Source organism: Anarrhichthys ocellatus, unplaced genomic scaffold (assembly GCF_004355925.1).
Source record: "Anarrhichthys ocellatus isolate YVR2014 unplaced genomic scaffold, GSC_Weel_1.0 scaffold11, whole genome shotgun sequence".
NCBI classification, from domain to species: Eukaryota; Metazoa; Chordata; class Actinopteri; order Perciformes; family Anarhichadidae; genus Anarrhichthys; species Anarrhichthys ocellatus.
Genome location: NW_022280041.1, coordinates 10963326 through 10981496, shown reverse-complemented (window position 1 = coordinate 10981496; position 18171 = coordinate 10963326). Strand labels below are relative to the sequence as shown.

Sequence of the window (18171 nt, the reverse complement as noted above, 5' to 3'; positions counted from 1 at the left end):
TGCTTTGTTATGAAGCTTCCTGCTCAAACTTCTGTCCTTTTAACAGATGTGAAAGTTTGCTTCATAACAAATACCGGAAGGGTGTGTTGGTATGCGTGTGTGAAATGTGGCGACTGTATGTGCGAGTCCACACTTGTGATTGTAAAAATCAATTACATATGCAGTGCGTTTTTCTAATGAATACTTTTTATTCTTAGATAAAGTGTTTTTTTTATCTACATTTGGGGGTTTTCCTTACTCTGAGCTATCACACAACTTCATTCTCATGTTGTGATGAGTGAACGCTGAGGCCACATAGCAAGCTGTGTCAAAGAGCATATGTGATACATCATTTTTTGCAGAAGAATATTACAGTTTGTTTCTCGGGGGGGAACACCCTGATCCACTGCAATGCTGATGTCAGGAAACGCACTTCCTGTTGAGTGTTTCATCTGGGGCGAAACTAATTCCATGCAATGACAGACATAAATCAAATATTGTGTTTGGAAGAAGAATGCATTTACCAGATATCAGATTTATGGAAACATAGCATGATTTATAGAAAACTATGATTTGTTGGACGATTTCTACTCCCACAAATTAAAGCATTAGTTGAACATTTTTGGGAAATACGCTTACTTGCATTCCTGCCAATTGCTAGATGAGAAGATTAAAACCACTGTATGCTTGTACAGTAAATATGTAGCTGGAGCCAGCAGTCAGTTAGCTTAGCATAAAGACAAGGGGTAACATCACAGGCTGTATATTAGAAGTGGACATAGTCACCGTGACGTCACCCATTGGTTTGCGGACTGCCATTTGAAGCCTTGAGTTCGTCATTTTGGTTGTCGCCATCTTGTTTTTTGGAACCAGAAGTGGGTGGAGCTAAGTACAACCGAATGCTGAACAAGACATTTTCAGGCAACCACAATGTTACAATTAACTTGAATGAACTGAAAACACTCTGTGAAAGAGTTAAAGTTCTAAGAGGAAAACACAGACAGCTTTTATCTGAATGGAACCATAATTTACTAAACACATCATACTGTATTAAAGAAGACTTGAAACTAGTGATTGAGACCATAAACTCGTGTTTACAATGTTTACTGACGTAATAAATTAAGTGAGATGTAAGGTCATTTTCTCATAGACTTCTATACGATCAGACTTACTTTTTGTAACCAGAGGAGTTGCCTCCTGCTGGCCAGTTGAAAGTATGCAGGTTTAAGGTATTTCCGCATTTGCTTCATTGAAAATCTCCCTACCTGCACCTCTAAAGGTCACCAGTTCATCATGTGTGTTCATGCAATACAGAAACCAAGTGCTAAATACTATTTTTGACTTCAGACCAGTAACTTCCTGGAGTCTCCACTGGTTACCTTGCAAACCTGTTTCCAGTCTTTATGCTAAATTCAGTTAACCAGCTGCTGGCTTTATAGCTTCATAAAAGGGTTTTATCAATCTTCTCATCTAACTCTCGGCAAGAAAAGCGAATAAGTATATTTCCCAACTTGTTAAACTATTTCTTTAAGAGCAAGCTTCAACTCCACTGCCCGGACGCACCAAAAGGCCCACCCTCCATGCAGAAACATAGAGGTAAGGGCTGTTCAGCTGCAGGAAAACCTCCACCCATGAACAGCAGCACCAAGTGATGCTGAATCCTTCCATTTTCACAGTTCAGGGTTATTATAAGAAATGTGTGTGTGGTTTGCAGAACAGGGCAGACACTGTACATTTGGAGACTAATTTCTTCTTTGCAGTGTTTAGCTGCTTCGTTTCCTCCTGCCTGTCAGAGACGTGCTCACTGAGCTGTGCTTTCATGCAACAGTCATTCTGAACTAGTTTCATGTCATGTGTGTATACCTATGGGAGTTTCACATTCACCCAGCCAGCCGCTTCATTACCCCTGCAGGCTTTTATAACAGCGTTAGCCCTCACTAGTTCCTGTTTATGTATTCCTCCCTAAAACAGCTTGCATCCCCGAGCAGACCACAAACCCCACAATTTCCTGCTGTCATAATACATAATGCATTATGCACATTCAGATAAAGAGCGTGAGAGATTGCAGACTGCAAACAGACTGATGAAAACAAAAATAAAGAGGAAAAAAAGAGAAAAATAATGCACTTTTTTTTATGGCAGGTGTAGGATACCACAAGCGTTAAAAACATTTTTCAATTCTCTTTCTGAAAGCGAGGCACGCCTAACACCTGTAGCACGGAGTGATGCCAGTCAACTGAAACATTGACTAATCACGGCCATGCAATCGCTATCGCAGCTAATTCACTGCCTGAAGTAATCACTACACTATGTTAGATACAGCAGCCAGTGAGTTTTCGATCTGTCCTCCCACAGGCTTCATCCACTACTGGGTTCCCCCCTGACTGATTTAATTCCAGCCACAGCTTGATTTATAGCTCTTCAGGTCCAACACTCTACATAACAGCTACCTTTCCCTCCTATGGCTCCCACTGTCCTCCTGCCGCCTCTCTCTCCGGCGTTCTAGCCATGCCTTTAAAGGTGAGGAGGAGCGCAGAGTGCATAATGACATGCTGAGATTTTACAGGGTCTGTGCCCTTTCATGGGAGCAGAAGAGGTGAAGGAGGAACAGAAAGAGATGACTATTTTTCTGGACTGAACCATTGAAGGAAGTTTCAAAGTGACCCTGTTTGCATCAAGCAGAGTCACATCCACCTACAATTAGATCGTTTATTGACATAATTTTAGTGCTCAGTGTTGTCCTGCCAAGTAAGTGTCTTTTGTGGTGTTTAAATCTGTGAAAAAAAAACAACACTTCCAACACCAGCTAAGAAGAAAACGTATAAATTCAGGTGACTAAGGTGCAGGTAACTGAGACCCATAATGGAAAGGAGTAAGCACTCCCCAGTTTTGCGTGCTCGCTGTGAATGTGGCCCAGCGGTAAAAGTGAGTAAAGTTGGCACAGGTAATCAGGAGTGTAGGGACTGTGGAGGAATAGATAGGGTTAGCTGATGGAAGTTGAGATAGAGAAGGCAGTGGACATTGGACCATTACACCCCAATGATGGCGAACATCCAGCACACATGTCTGGCTGAGCTGCTGCTCCTGTCTGCTCTCTGTAATTATCTTTTTTCTCCCTTGATTTGTTTCTCTTGTGTTGATTGAGTTTTGTTTCCCCTATTCCCCCCCGGTGTCCCCCAGCTCTGCCTTAGTTTGATGCCTTCCTCTCCTCCTCCTCCTCCTCCTCCCAGATGATATGTTGCTGTTGGTCCTTTGGCATAAAGCAGCAACCCTGCACAATGGGTCCAATTATGGCTGGCTTTCATGATAAGTGCAACACTGCTGCAGGTTGAGGTGGAGGAGGTGGCTGGAAGTGATGCTAAATATCAAGGGTGGCCGCTCCAGAGGCCTGAAGTAATTGCACTGCGGCAGTGGAGGAGAGAGAGGAGGAATAGAGATGCAGAGGCTTTAAAAAAAAAGAAATTCTTCTACTTGATTTTACCAGTGTGCTGAGGGCACTTTTAATCCTTGAAATCCTTTCTTTTTAAAGCTCTATATATCTTTCAAGTCAAGCACCACCTCACATACATACATCATATCACAGAGACCATGGGTTACTTTGATGCAACTGCTGATCAAATAAGCTACGGTCTGATAAAACGGACTTCGGACTAATGGTTTTATTGATCTGTGCTCTGCTGACAGATTTGGCCATCACATACATATGACGGCTGACATCGATGGCTGCCACATTTGCATTCTCTGAATCAGATGCTGATCTGGATGAACAACTGCACACAAAGCAAGTTTATCCAATATTCAAAATAGGAACTGTTAATCAGCAACATGCAGCTCCGGCCAAAATCAGCCACATCGAAAAAAACAAAACACCAAAGTGACTTCTCTGCCTCCCGCAAGGACGCGACGGGCTGCAAAAACTGCAGCTGTTAAGACTTCATAAAGTCCAGAGAGGCAGCCAGTTACAGCTTACAAGTAAAATCCCACTGCTCTGACACCAAAACATGCGTGGATAAAGCAGGGGTGAAGTATAAGCAAGCACGTCGCAGAGCAAGTAATCAGCAACCCCCTGGCACTCAAAAATGCCTCCTAATCCCTGCTGCTTCGAGGGCGGCGGGAGAAAATCACCTTGAATCACTGCAGTCAGACAGCTGCAGCCTGAACAGGTAATGAGGGGGCTGACTGGAGGAAGCGAGCAAGATAAGTCTGACCTTTCGCTTGTTTAATTCAGCAGCCCAATGCTGACTTTCAGTGAGCTGGGATGTGCCCTCCAGTTTCGAATCCTCATCAGCACACAGATGTTTATTGGTTATCTGCCGGGGGTCTTGAAGGTTACTGCCATTTGATGGACACCTCAGCAAGGTATATCTTCCCTCTCCACCCCTCCACTTCCCAGATAACTTTGCATGCCAACTGACTTTTGTTTACCATCATTCTCACCAGAGTCAAAGCAGGTTAGAGACCCTGCCGCTCCCTCAATCTAATTTTAGCAATAGGCGTTCCCCCATCCTCCTCTACTCTGCTCACTCAGTGATGCTGCTCTTCCTGAAAATAATTTGCAGTGACCCTAAATCCATTAGTTCAACTAGTAGGTGTAATTGGCAGCTTTAAGATGCAACTCATGTCTTCTACAAGTCCCAACAGCTGTTTGTTTTTAACACAAAGTACATAGCCCATCCATGACTCCCTAATGAGTCAACATGATATTGTAACATTGCTGTGGCTGATGGTGCAAGCAGACCAGTCCTTGCATGATCTTATCTATTTTGCAATCCAACACATTTAAACGCATGTATACCAGGTGATCAAGGAGGGAAACGGAACAGGCGCACACTAACATGTGGGTGAAGTGCGGACCAGACGAGAAAGAAAGACATCTGAAACCCGCCATGCGTAAAAATGGCTCGAGTGGCTTCACTTATCTAACATGCAAGTTCTGGCACATTTCTTACCTTCAGAGTTTGAAGAGTCCCATGCTCTGGGAGCTGAGGCGGCGGTGGTAACAGTTTGTGGAGTTGAGCAATGAGATGAGAACGTTACATCACCAGCAGCACCAAACTCAAAACGCCTGTTAGGCTATGGGAACACCACGGTCCTGCTGAGAGAGAGAGAGAGAGAGAGAGAGAGAGAGAGAGAGAGAGAGAGAGAGAGAGGCGCCTATGAAGCTCAAGAACTCATCGGAACAGACGCACTCGGTCGGATTCGGACTTGACGGCGACTCTCTGAAGAGGCTCTGCAGGTGTTTGCTCACGGCACATTAACCCTACAGTGCGCACAAGTCATCTCCCGGCGCACTCCGAAAACCAGTTATACGCATGTGATGTACCAAGAGGCTCCCAGGCATCAGGTCGCAGCTGGATGGCGCGCCAACCCTCTGCTCATGTTCCAGCTGTGCGGCTCACAACCACACAGCAGAAGAGCCACAGTCCCGCCTATTGGTAGCAGCACAGCAACACCACGGCCTGCACATGCTTGTTGCGTACGAGCCGCTACGCGTCATTACCATAACAAGCTGTGTTGGCTTCTCTGCGATATCCATTCGTCTTTTCAATCAAATGAATTTCTTTACAGACGTGTCCACACTTCCAAGACCGTGCTGGCTTCGCATACACCCCACACCTTTCCAAGATCTTGACATTTTATCGAGTGCTTCCGGCAAGATAACACTTGTTTTGTTTTTATTTCAGTAAACAAGAGGCAGACAGCTGCTGCAGTGGTAGATTGGGGAATTCGCGCATGTGTTAATTAATAAACAAATACATATTCATAACACTACATGACAAGTAGGCTGGACTAGAGGAAAGTTGCATTGGTGTTTGATTAGGTTAATCAATTTTATTACACATTGATTACATATTTGTTTTATATATTGTACATACAGCAGCGGCAGCCTATACCTGTTGCTACAGAGCAGAGTAGCTCCCTTCATAACGTCACATGTTGCGTCCAGGTCATGCGGGATTAAATAGGTGATAACCCTAAACAGCTAAAAGCATGGCCAAAATAATATAAAATATTTAAACACATTGCTGATATGTGGAAAATGCAGTCAGTTTGAGAACCACATAATCACACAACAGAGTGCAAGGACTCGCGGAACAAGCTCTTTCAAATTGGAGTTGTGATATGTCCGATGGCATGTAAAGGCAGCAGTGTGTAGTCCTGCCCGACCAGGAAGAAGAGGAGAATTTGAAGACACGGTAGGTGCTGTTATGAAAATAGTGTTTCATCAAGCAGACATAATAGTAAAAGAGAGAGTTTTGAAAAGTAAACTTTTTGATTGTCAGTGTTCAGTAGGGCAGGCTACACTCGCTGTGTGGTATTCGTACATCTGAAATGTCCTATTAAAACATCGTAGGTCGCGCAATCCATAATAGTGTGTGTTTTCTCCATGGTCACTTCAGTTCATACACCTAAAATAACTTTTACAAATGTTGTACATAACATCTTTATGATAAATATCAACATATTAACATTTCATTAACTGAGACTCTGGTTCACTGGTTGTTAAATGGACAGATTGAAACTCTGAAAGCACCATTAAAACAACAGAGATTGGTTTTCTTTTTGTCATATCTTTTTTATTATTTATTGAGATTTGTATTCATGTATTGATTTTTTTTTTATATTATTATACTATGGTTTGTTTTTTGCAACAAAAAAGACACAGAAATGACATACATGTTAACAACATGTGGAATACTGAAACAGATTAACTGTATATGCATGGATAACAAGATGTGTGGTGAATAACTGTTGTAGGGAAGCTGCTGTGTGGGGTCCATTTGGGCATAAAACTATTGAGGCATTAATGATATTTGTGGCAGCAGTAATAAAAAAAAGCAGAACAAATGAGTGAATTGATGAGTAAATGCATAAATAGGTGTGAATGAAGGGATGAATACATTTCAAGAATTCATGCAACAAGAATACTATTGAAATAATCTTCTGAGCAGTTTCAGTGTTCTGTGTTTATTTGTTGTGTGGTATTCATTATTACAAGCAGACCTGATGGTGCCATCCTTTCTCAACAGCAGCCTGGTCTTTCCGTGGGATTCCCCCTCTTTGAATCACTTTAATACAGGAATAGAGGTGAAGAGGCCAAGAAAGGGGGAAATCTGTTCATCCCAGTCTACAGCTACAGCATCTGTTTACCAGAATGGACAGCCAGGAGGTGGGGGATTTACTGCAGGAGTGCCTCGGAGCAGTGACAGCAGCTCAACAGTCGACCCAGCCCACTGTGGCAGAGAGGCTTCACTACTGTAGCTGCAGAGGTCAGACAGAAGATGGTGCCATTTGTTAAATCTTCATTTTGGGCATGGGAGGAAGTCTGATTGGGATTTGTGTAAAGAGAACATTTATGTTTTAAGACATGGTTTGTGTTGAGAGTGAGGGACAAAAGCACTCTTTACTCAATGGATCCAACATGGAGTTTGGGGTAAAATGTTTCTAGTGTAGCTTTAAGTGAAATTATTCTCTCCTGCAAAGTTTGCAAATGTTTATCAAGTATTGTCAGTTTTCTTAACACGTTTGGTTTCAAAGTTCTTAGGCCAGTTAATCTTTGCATTGCCACACACTTTAGTTGGATTTATATCTATTTATGACTATGACCTATTTCCTGTAGACTCGCTGTGTGCAGAGCTGGCCTCTCTCCTGCAGGAGGCAATGGATATGAAATGGCCTTTTGTGCCAGAGAAGTGGCAGTATAAGGAGTCAGTCAGTGCCGACGACAAGACCAACCTCAGTGACCTCATCAGCAAGCACCTATCTCAGCTCTTGGTAATAATGACACGGCTAAGTGATGGTTTCCTCATGTTGTTACTTAACGGAAATGACCTATGTTTATGTTTGCTGTGTTGCCAGGCCGTTCTAAAGGCTTCCATCGTGGCTCAGGAGGCACGCACGGCACTGGCGGCGGTCTTCTTAGTCGACCGCTTCCTCTACTGGACAGACGAGTCCAGCCGGCTGCTGAAGATCACCAAGCTGCTCCACAGACGCCACCCTGACACCCCTGTGGCCCCCCAGCTGGTTATACGGCAGGCCAGGGTCTACTTTAACTCTGGTGCAGTGTGGTGGAGGGGAGCGTACTTCAATAAGATTCTTAGTTTTATGGGGAGCCACTGGCTCTGAATAAATGTGAATGGATGAGTTCACACTTCATAAATCATCCTGATCCTTGTTTTGGGAAATAATATGCAAACTCATAAAATGAAATGTGAAAATCATCATTACACAATTGCCATTAAAGAGATGCAGAGCTGGATAAACATTACAATCATCTTCCCTACAGGCAAACTACAGAAGGCAGAATACATTCTGAGCAGTCTGATTAACAACAGCGGAGCCACCGGTGGGTGCTATGACATTCATATTGCCTTTTAACGATCTGTTATAATGTTTCTTTCAAGCTAAATAAAAAGCTAATCTTTGCTTTCTTATACAGGTTGTTGGGTGTACCACTCCGAAAGTGACAGGGCCCTTGTGCAGGCCGTTAGTGTTCAAGTACGTGGGATGATTTTGCAAAAGCTGGGTAAGTCTTTTTTTCCTGAATGAAAGAAGAGAGTTTACTCCGCTGATACACTGATACCGTGGCTGTTTTCTGCTCTGTGTCAGGCCTGTGGCTTGAGGCTGCAGAGCTAATCTGGGTCTCTCTGGTTGGCTACTACGCACTTCCTCAACCTGATAAAAAGGTAGCCCAGATGCAACCTCATTATTGCCATCACAGTTGCCATATTATGAGCTTGTAAACATGCACAACATCCCCACAAAAATCTTTGCTCTGCATGTCTGTACCTTTTATAGGGCATTGGAACCTCTCTTGGCATACTGGCCAACATATTGGTGTCTATGAATGATAGGGACTTCCACGCTTTTAGGACTAATCCAGATATTGATTTGGTAAGCTTATCTGACACATAATAATGGTTTTTTTATTCTTTTAAATATTGCAAGCTTTGTGTAATTTCTTGTCTATGTCTGTCTGATTGTTTGGAGCAGTCTTTACTTGGTGACAGGAGTCATCGTCTCCTCTCAGCGGCTCACGCAGCAAAGATGGCGGTGGTGTTCAGCCAGTACACTTCCCTCTATGTGTTGACCAATGTGGTAAGCCTTTCTAATGACGGGTCGTTGCCACGGCTCACTGTTGCCTGACATAAATCATAATAATAAAATGATGAAATCCTTTCCAAAAGTTTTCTAAAGTAGTGATGTCCTGATACTAGAAATTCAGTAGTCAAAAACAATACCAGTGAAATTCCATGAATCTCGATACCCAATTCGATTCCACGTTTTTTTTCTAATTCATTATTAATCACTGGTAATCCACCTCAAGATTCTCTCCAAAAACTAAATGTTACAAGATTACATTTGAACACATCACCATAATGTTATAATTTACCTTTGCCCAATACTCATTTTTACTGAATAGACTTAGAACGCATCGTTATTTCACTCGATGCAACCTCTGTTAATGTTGACTGTTAGCTCCGCTATTTAGCCAACCTGTCTTGCCGTGCTGCCTACTAACAGCTAACAGCTAACGTTACTAGCTCTCCTCCTGTCAATTTCAACACAGATTTGTCATTCACAATGTAGCTGATTAAGAATTTTGCCTTGGTAGACTTGGTACTAAAGTATCGCTTCTCATGACATCCCTATTCTGAGGTCTAAATCTTACTTATTGCTGCTTTAATTTAATTTAATTATTATTTTTATTAATTTTATTTTTCTCTTCAGGCAACTCAAGGGACCTGCTTGTTATCGTACAATTTCTCAGTGGAGTGCCCTGCCTCTCAACGGCAGTCTTTCCTCCTGCAGGCTAAAGAAGCATTTTCAATCGGCCTGCTCACCAAAGCGGAGGGCGAGCTGGTCACCAGCAAGCAGGAGCTTCACACCTTCCTGAAGGCTGCCTATTCCCTCACTGTCGCCCACAAATGGCTCGGCACTCCTCCGGAGGTTGTGGCACAGGCAACTCAAGCTTGCCAAAAAGCTTTAGCAAATTTCTATGATTACTGCAATGCAGATACTCAAGACAAAGACGGCCTCTGTGCTGAAATCATGCATCTGGTCACCCAAGTCAAGCTTCTGTTAGGAGTGGAGCCTTTCCTTAATTCAGACAAGGGATCTTTTATCCCTGACAGCTACAGAAACATCAAAGACACATTGGTGAGTTTCACTCTGAAAGGCTTCGCCAAGGTGATGCAGAGATTCCAAAAGTATCATGCATCACTGTGTGAGACAACCAACACAAACTGTAAGAGGACCCAGGACGTGATAGATGGGGCGAGGTTGTGTATAACTGCAATGGGGACAACCATTGGTACACTCAACACAGAATGTAGCACTGAGGCCTGCAAAGCGTCACCCAAAGGAGAGGAGCCACAACAGAAATACAGTTCAAAATCAACTGCTGTGCACCCACCTCAGAAGTCTGACCTGTGTACCACTCTAGGAAGCACAGATAACCTTGGTTCTTCATGGCAGAACTTCTCCCTGAGCAGTTCAGGGTCTCCTAGGCCCAGCAGCAGCAGCTTCACAGGAAGTAGGGCTGTTGAACGTGAAGCAAATGCACGTAATCAGAGCTGTCTGACCACTGACGTTGATGGTCGGTCAGACAGCATTCTTCATTTTGCTGATGAAAACAAGTCTGCAGTCAGTTCCCAAACTGTCCCGAGATATGTAATACCTGCCACTTCCTCTTCCAATGCTAGTGGTGATTCAGAGAAGGTTGAAGTGATACAAGCTGGAATAGAGACACTGGGCACTGAGGAGGGTTGGATGACTGACGGTGTGGCGCCAAGACCGCCAGCATCTGAGGGAGCAGCACAATCTTTATCCCAGCTAGTTCTCGGAACAACCTCCAGCTCACTCAATGACAGTTTTGGTTCCCAGTCGTCATGGGAGAAAATTACAACTGACCTGAACTCTCCCACAATCAGAAAACCTCAGCCAAGCAGCCTATCAAAAGCAGGAACCAGCCAAAGCAGCAAGTCACCAGAGTCTGATAGGAGCTTCTTCCTCTTGGAAACCCTTGATTCGGAAACCAATGATTCAGCTCATGATCCCACGCACAAAAAACAGACATCTGGAGGGGAATCCGGAGACTTGTTCAAGCCACGACCTCTAGAGAGCCTTAATGTTAACCCAAATATGCACACTGAAGTTGACTCAGTATCTGTAAAACCCACTACCAAGAACTCTTCAGCAACCACAGTTTCCCAGTTTGCACCAGAACAGTGTGCTTCCACTGAAACCTCCACAGGGAGTTCATTTGAGATGCTGGAGGAGCATCAAAGTGGAGACCAACACAGTGAAGTAACTTCATCAGAAAACATAATTGCCCCTCAAATGAAGAACCCCTTGTGCTACAGCTGCCTGAAGCACAGCACTGTAGCTGAAGTGGTCCCAGAGACTCCCTATTTGTTATCACAGCAGGATTACCAAGCCCTACTGGCTGGAGTTTGCCATGAATGTCTGCTGAAGAGACTTCATAGTGACGAAACACAATTCAAACTTAAGACACACAGAACTGCCCACAGTAAGTTTGAATTCCAAAAGTTGTTGAAATTTGTCTTTATCATCAGTACAAAGCGTGTTGGAGAACTGCAACATGGTGGAGAGACAGGCTTCCTACGTAGATATGAAGGGCTCATTCTAAGCTGACAAAAACACGATTCTTATTTTCACATTATACAGTAATGAAAACATAGTCATGAATATTATATTCCATGTCTGCTAATAGAGCCTCCTAAATCTTACACTCTGGACCTTGTGAATAAAACATTGACTGCAACTGTCTGCTAATCTCTGACTGGCATATCTATTAGGTGCTCTTCATTTAAAGTTCTCCAAAGCCACAGGACTGTGGACAGCCAGGGAGACCTGTGCTTACATCGGGAAGCCGATGGGGATGGAGGGAACGCAGAGAGCGGCAATATGGGTGCAGTTTTTACACCAGGAGGAAAGGTTAAGCAGGTATGCAGCTGCACATTCTAGGGACAACCTGAACCTGAACATAATGACTTTGAGTTTCACTTTGTCTGTGTATTTATGTCCATAGTTATGTGGGGAAAGACTACTTGAAGCCTAAGGAGATCCAGTTTCACCTGAAAGATGTGGAGAGACAGATGACAGCCCAGCACTATGTGACTGCGTTCAACAAGAGTCTGTACGACAAGGAAGTGATGGCTCAGATCTTCTTCATTCCCTCGGAAGCACTGTTGGTGAGGCCAAATCATAAAGAACACGGCAAACATAAAATATGTGTTAAGTTTCACTTCATTTGGGGAAAGTAGATGTATCAGATGTTGCATTAGTATTAAAATTACATCATTCATAATTGCCACTTTAATAGGACCCCGTACACAAATACATCATTTAGAGACAGCAGAGTGCAGAATAGCCTGCAGCAGCCTTGGATCTGTGAAATTCAACTCTAATCCCAGTACACCCTCCAGTTGTCAGTTTAAAGCCAGACATATATACTCTCTACTCACTGTAGTGAAACCAATACTTATTAGTTATTAGTCTATAATGTACTATGAGCTGTTAAAGGGGGGACATGGGAAATAATGATACAAATAATAGCTTAGTGGCAAGTATTGTCTCTGCACTCCCCTGAAAGAACTAGCCCAAAACAATTTAAAAATTAAATTTACAATTCTGACCTGGCCTGGCCTTTTGAAATTATACACAATGTTAAGACTACAACACTTTCCCTGGTGAGTACTTTGAGGAGTGGCAGAACACTGAACACCACATATAATGTCCATTTGGAGACATAGTTAAGCCATTGGATTACAGGAGAAGATTATATTATACAGCCATGTTAATAGGTTGCATACAAAGACGGGCTTTCAATGTTTCCCTCTTGTTTTCTGTAATTGTGAATAGATTCTGAATGGAAATCAGATTGCGGGCTGTGTAACAGTTGAGCCCTACATGCTTGGAGACTTTGTCAAACTGACCAACAACACAGGAAAGAAGGACAAGCGTTTCCAGGCTACAGAATATGGCCTCGCCTTCGGACACTTTACCTACCTGCTCTCTGACTACCAGGAAGTTGTTGTAGACCTGCAAGGTGTGTTTGTGTGTGTGTAGGTGTGCGTGTGTGTGTGTGTGTGTGTGTGTGTGTCTCTGAAATCACAGACTTCTGGTGTATTCTTAATATTGTCATTTAAAGGTATACATATATATATATTTGTTCTTAATTGTGAACGCATCATCAACGCATTTTTTTACAGGCTGGGTGACAGCCAATGGCAAAGGGCTGACTTACCTCACTGACCCCCAGATTCACTCCACCAAGACCCCCAAAGGCCCCTCCAACTTCGCTGCCAGAGGCCTCAGGTACTTCCTGGAAGAGCAACATGGACCAGAGTGCAATGGCATTTGCCAGCTGCTCCAACTACCTCCAGTGCTGCCTCAGAAACTTTGAGGAGTTGCCGATGTTAAGTGTTTTTATGGGAGTGTTTGTATTCAGAATTAAATGATCAATCAAGGTTCTGTATTTTTCTTATAGCAACAACATAGCAGTCCAGCACCATTGCGATAATGTAGTAGTGTAGGAAAGTAAAATCCAACAAAAGTATGAAAATAGTTTAAAGTTAAATTACATTCTATCTGAGGTGCTAAATGTATAAAAGTTATTGGTATGTTATTAAAAATGACATTTTATGATGTACAGCCACAGAATAGCAATTAGGCTAGTTTCCACTGCAATAAATAACATAAAATACCTACTTGTTTGTTTTGCTTTGGAGTGCAGGAACCACCTGTGACTGCACGAGACAAATATTGTTAAGTGTAAAGCTCGTGCTTTATGAAAAGTTTCCATCATCAGCACTGGGGATCAGATCTTGCATCGCCCCCATTCACACCCTGGCGTTATTACATTTTTGCTTTAATAACAGATGGAAAATGACCATGCAAACATTCCAACATGAGTAGTAACTTTCAAAATGTATGTAAAATGAAAGCAAGCTACAAATGAATGAGATGCAGCCATCTTTTTTTCATTGACATACAATGGTTCAAAGTTTCCGATTATGTAAGTATATTTTGAGATTCTGCTCTTTTCACCTTCAAACCTATCACACTGGTGCCTGAGAATAGGAACACAACCAGGTTCATGTAGCCAGTGTTGGTAATGTGTGATAAAATGTATTATGACCTTGTTATACATACAGCAAAACCGCATGACGACTGCAGATTGCCTTTACTGTATGACCTTAACTTTACTGTGGAACTCAAATGCATGTGTAAATATTGAATCAAATGAAAAATACAAAAATCTATAAAGTAATGCTTTTGTTAGATACAGTATGTACTAGACGGATTGTAGGACCAGCAGGTGCTCTAATTGCAACAGTCACACACCTCCACATCATATGACCGTGATGTCATTCTTGGAGCTGTTAGCACCCTTGAGCATCCCTCTCCAGTCAGCTGAAAGTCCAGTTCTGGGTTTACAAGCCTCCATCTGAACACGAACATGACCTCGCAGTCACATGATCTTCATGAAATAAAAATATTATATTGAGATGTTGTGTATTTTTGCTTGCTGTGCTCAGCTAAATGTACTGCACTATGCAGAATATAAAATAAAATATTTCCAGACATATGTCTCCACATGCACACAATCATTTGTAGGCCTACAATTGTCTCCTTTAAAAACATTAACCAGCCTATAGTTAACATAAAGTAGACAGCATTTACAGGGAGAGATTTATGGCCTTTTATTATTTCTATGAGCATGATGACATCAGCTTTTCACCCCTTGAGAGTTATAGGGTTAGAAATATACCCTGGAAGCAGGACTTCCTCCTAGAGCCTCTGGTCGTATTCATAAGGAAGTGACTTTCCCTTCAAGTACCAGAGTGTTTGTGGCTGTCTGGAGCGTGGAACCCTGAAGTATGATGCTCTTAGTAGTTTTAACATGTTTGCTGGCAGGCTGCCTGGCTCAGGACCCTCACCCATGCTGTAAGTACAATAACAGATTTCTCAGCTCTTATTTCTTAATTAAGACATGTTATGCTTTCTCAATACTCAATGTTATCCAATGCTGAATTAGACAGTGATCAGACTTGTAATGTTACTGTGTCAAATGTGTGCTTTTGTTCAATAATTGCACGCATCTTCTTCCATAACACAGCAAGTCCTCCTCTTCTGAGCGGAAGCCTCTCTGTGGTGAGTGTTCAATTGTTTCTGAGTTGTGTTATGTAAGCATACAAAATCAGTACCTGACCTGAGCATGACTAAGCACATTTACAGTATGTGAAAGAGGGAGATGTAAACTCACTCACTCACATGGTCTTTCTCCAGGCCACACAGAATGAAAAGCTGTGGACTTACGGCAGATACCTGTACGATGCACTGGGACAACGGGTCCGTATCATGGAGCTGGGCGCTTACGAGAATAAGTCATTCACCTATGACGCGCTTCTGCTGTACAGAGAGGTGACCAGAGCACTGACATGAGTGTCCTAAATATTTGTGTTGGAGTGAAGTCGCTCCTGATTAGAAGTGAAAAGTACAAGAAAAATCATTTTATTGAATTAAAAGCACCAAGATCTACAGCTAAGTGTACTCACAATCTAGACTCAATTTCTAAAATTTGAAGAAACTGAGGGGTATAAATCCAAATTCTGATTGAATATGTTATTGTTTTTAATTTCATTTCATTTGTTGCATGTTGTAAGCGCAGTAACTATATTTCTTTATCAATGGTCACACATTGTGAACCCAATTCCCCAAATACGCAGCTTGGTCAGTGCTTTAAGACTTCGAACTGTGACACACTACGCACCCTCTAGCGTCGGGCTAGGTTGTGTCAGGGACGGCGTGTCAATGTACACTCGTTACATGCATTGTGTCTTTTCAAAATTAACTTCCGTCTTCAAAGGACGTTTAGGTTTAGACAGCAAACACACTTAGTTAGGGTCAGGAAAAGAGCCTGGTTGGCGTAAACTTGACTAATTAACAACTCATGTGACTAGCAAGTGACAAACGAGTCACTTGACTAATGACTAATGTGATTTACGATTGACGGGTCAACGTTGTGCAAGAGACATGAACGACAGTCTACTGGGTCCTGTGTTTGTTTGACCCATCAACCATCTCTCCTACCGGCCCTGTGTGGACTATGGCAGACTTTACACTACATCAGCTGCTCTTAGCGTGCAATAAGGAGTGTGTTTATGTTGTAGTAAACTGCAAGTCCGGTACGTGCGTCACATACACACGCTTATGTGGACAACTATAATGCTATTGTGGGAAATTACATTTTCATTTTTTAAGTTTACATTATTATTTCAATAAAAGTCGCGATGGGCTTCCATACAATGGAGCAATGATAGGAGTTGCCGTTTGCCAAGTTGCTGTGCAGAAGTGCAGTGAGACTTTATTATGGGAGTACAAATTGTATGTGGACCTTGCAAATGATTTACATATGGAGTGGTCATTCGGTTATCCACACAACCATAATCTTAAATGTCAATATGTCAGAGTTCACAGTAACCATATTTTTCTGTCTGGGTCAAAATATGTAACGTGTGAATATACAGATTTAAGTGCTTAGTAATGTAACATGACAATAGCATAATTTAGAGAAATTATAATATTTAATATCAACTTGTAGTGTAAACAATAATGGTCCTGTGCTTCAAAATAGCATTAGAACTCCTCACTTTTTGTTGATAAATTCACATGCAGAATCATTAGTTAGCTGAGGCAGCACAACCAGACAAGAAGGTCTGTGAGCATAAAATGTGATTAGATCACAAGTCATGTGCTGCAGTTCACCACATGCTAGTCCCTCCCTCTCACTCATCATGGACTTAAATGGTATTCAATCTATATGCACAAGAAATAATTATGTTGTATATAAGTGTAAAAGAAGAAAAAACATGATATGAGTTCAAATAAGCAATTGTCACCCTAATCCCACAACTTTCATCCACCAGAAAACCATGTATGAGATTAACGAACATGACCGCACATGCAAGAAAAAGCCTCTGAAGGCAGACTTCCACCCTATGGCAATCCCAAAAGATGCGTCTCTGCTGGGCCAATATGTTCTGGGCAGCTCGTCTGGACCTGGAGAAGGACTCCTGGTCAACACTTGGACGGGAGATCTGCCCGACAAAACAGGTTAGAGAGCATGTAATGGTATGAAAATGCCTGAACTGTCTATCCATCCGTCCCAGTCTAATAATAGATTCGTTTTTTTATCTCCAACCTTACAGGAAAGTTCATGTCCACAGTCACTGAATTTGGTTGTGTTCCTATAAGCACTGTGTACCACACTAGCCAGTATGGATGGGTGGTGACAAGGTAAGTTAACATCAACACTGTAAAAATCACCCTAAAGGGCAGGAAGGACATTGTGACTTTTGAAAATCAGAACTGTTTGCATCGGGCCAAGTGGTCATTGTGTCTCCGTCTTTCTGTTTACTAGCTTCTTGAACAACGTCCTTGGGATATCAGACCCCGGTCAGCTCAACCCTCCAGACTTCTGCCTGGATGAAGAGATGAGGGCTGATGAAGAGCAGACAGACTTTCTCAGCTTGTTCCTTAATAACAAGCTCTGAGGGCCTCCTTAAACTAATGATTTGAAAAAAGAAAAAAAAAAGTGCAGCTACTGAATCATATCTTTGTTATGTGATATACATCACATTTACTCTGCAATAACGTGTAATTCCAAGCATCTGGAGCATCTCAGACATGACATCAATCACTTTTTTTTATATTTCTGTCTATTTTCATATTGACAATGTATTAAAAAGCTAACAAAAGATGCTGATGTGTGACCACATGTAATTTTTATTAATAAGCTTATAAAAATAAAAAATAAAATTCATATATGTCACCTTGTGTCTGTGTGTAATGCTAACATGCAATATACAGCATTGTAACAGTACGGCAAAAGTGAGGCATGACGACTAATTGCCAATTAATTAACATGACTATAACAATTGATAAATCAACATCCCCGCATTTTTAGGAAACACGTTGAAGTTGATTTGACATTTCCCTCGAAGTCAAAGGTCAAAGGTATACATATAACGTTTTCGGGGGTTTTTGCCTAAATTAGCAGGGACTGAGAGAGAGAGGAGATGACATAACATAAACTTCTCAGGCCAGATTCAAAGCTGAAACATCTGTTAAAAGCTGTGCTATCAGTCACAGGGACACTCC

General features: G+C 42.2%; 3 protein-coding genes across 5 annotated transcripts in view; 2 read left to right on the top strand and 1 right to left on the bottom strand.

Moving 5' to 3' along the window:
- The window catches only part of LOC116385341 (RAS guanyl-releasing protein 2), a 36486-nt gene extending 31062 nt beyond the window's left edge, over nt 1–5424 (bottom strand). Inside the window, exon 1 of one of the 3 annotated variants that reach the window (XM_031850710.1) lies at nt 4929–5424. The gene's annotated coding sequence lies outside the window, so the exon portion shown is untranslated. The other 2 variants (XM_031850707.1, XM_031850709.1) reach the window with 2 other exon arrangements.
- alpk1 (alpha-kinase 1) lies at nt 5134–14563 on the top strand. The gene is made up of 14 exons (XM_031850706.1): nt 5134–6176; nt 7011–7250; nt 7601–7755; nt 7840–8038; nt 8267–8326; nt 8420–8506; nt 8590–8666; nt 8779–8874; nt 8974–9078; nt 9712–11512; nt 11802–11949; nt 12035–12197; nt 12868–13054; nt 13218–14563. Exons 2-14 carry the CDS (start codon nt 7136–7138, stop codon nt 13409–13411), a joined length of 3387 nt encoding a protein of 1128 aa, XP_031706566.1. The 5' UTR covers nt 5134–6176; nt 7011–7135; the 3' UTR covers nt 13412–14563.
- A 207-nt stretch (nt 14564–14770) lies between these two features.
- LOC116385571 (ependymin-2-like) lies at nt 14771–17842 on the top strand. The gene is made up of 6 exons (XM_031851158.1): nt 14771–14955; nt 15128–15162; nt 15298–15432; nt 16938–17124; nt 17220–17307; nt 17432–17842. Exons 1-6 carry the CDS (start codon nt 14889–14891, stop codon nt 17562–17564), a joined length of 645 nt encoding a protein of 214 aa, XP_031707018.1. The 5' UTR covers nt 14771–14888; the 3' UTR covers nt 17565–17842.
- Nucleotides 17843–18171: the final 329 nt, after the last annotated feature.

Bases quoted from the DNA above. Each gene is read 5' to 3' on its own strand.
- alpk1 (XM_031850706.1), top strand. From the start codon at position 7,136: ATGGACAGCCAGGAGGTGGGGGATTTACTGCAGGAGTGCCTCGGAGCA. The intron at 8,507-8,589 runs GTAAGTCTTTTT...GCTCTGTGTCAG, and splicing joins GATGATTTTGCAAAAGCTGG to GCCTGTGGCTTGAGGCTGCA. The intron at 12,198-12,867 runs GTGAGGCCAAAT...AATTGTGAATAG, and splicing joins TTCCCTCGGAAGCACTGTTG to ATTCTGAATGGAAATCAGAT.
- LOC116385571 (XM_031851158.1), top strand. From the start codon at position 14,889: ATGATGCTCTTAGTAGTTTTAACATGTTTGCTGGCAGGCTGCCTGGCT. The intron at 15,163-15,297 runs GTGAGTGTTCAA...GTCTTTCTCCAG, and splicing joins TGAGCGGAAGCCTCTCTGTG to GCCACACAGAATGAAAAGCT. The intron at 17,125-17,219 runs GTTAGAGAGCAT...CCAACCTTACAG, and splicing joins AGATCTGCCCGACAAAACAG to GAAAGTTCATGTCCACAGTC.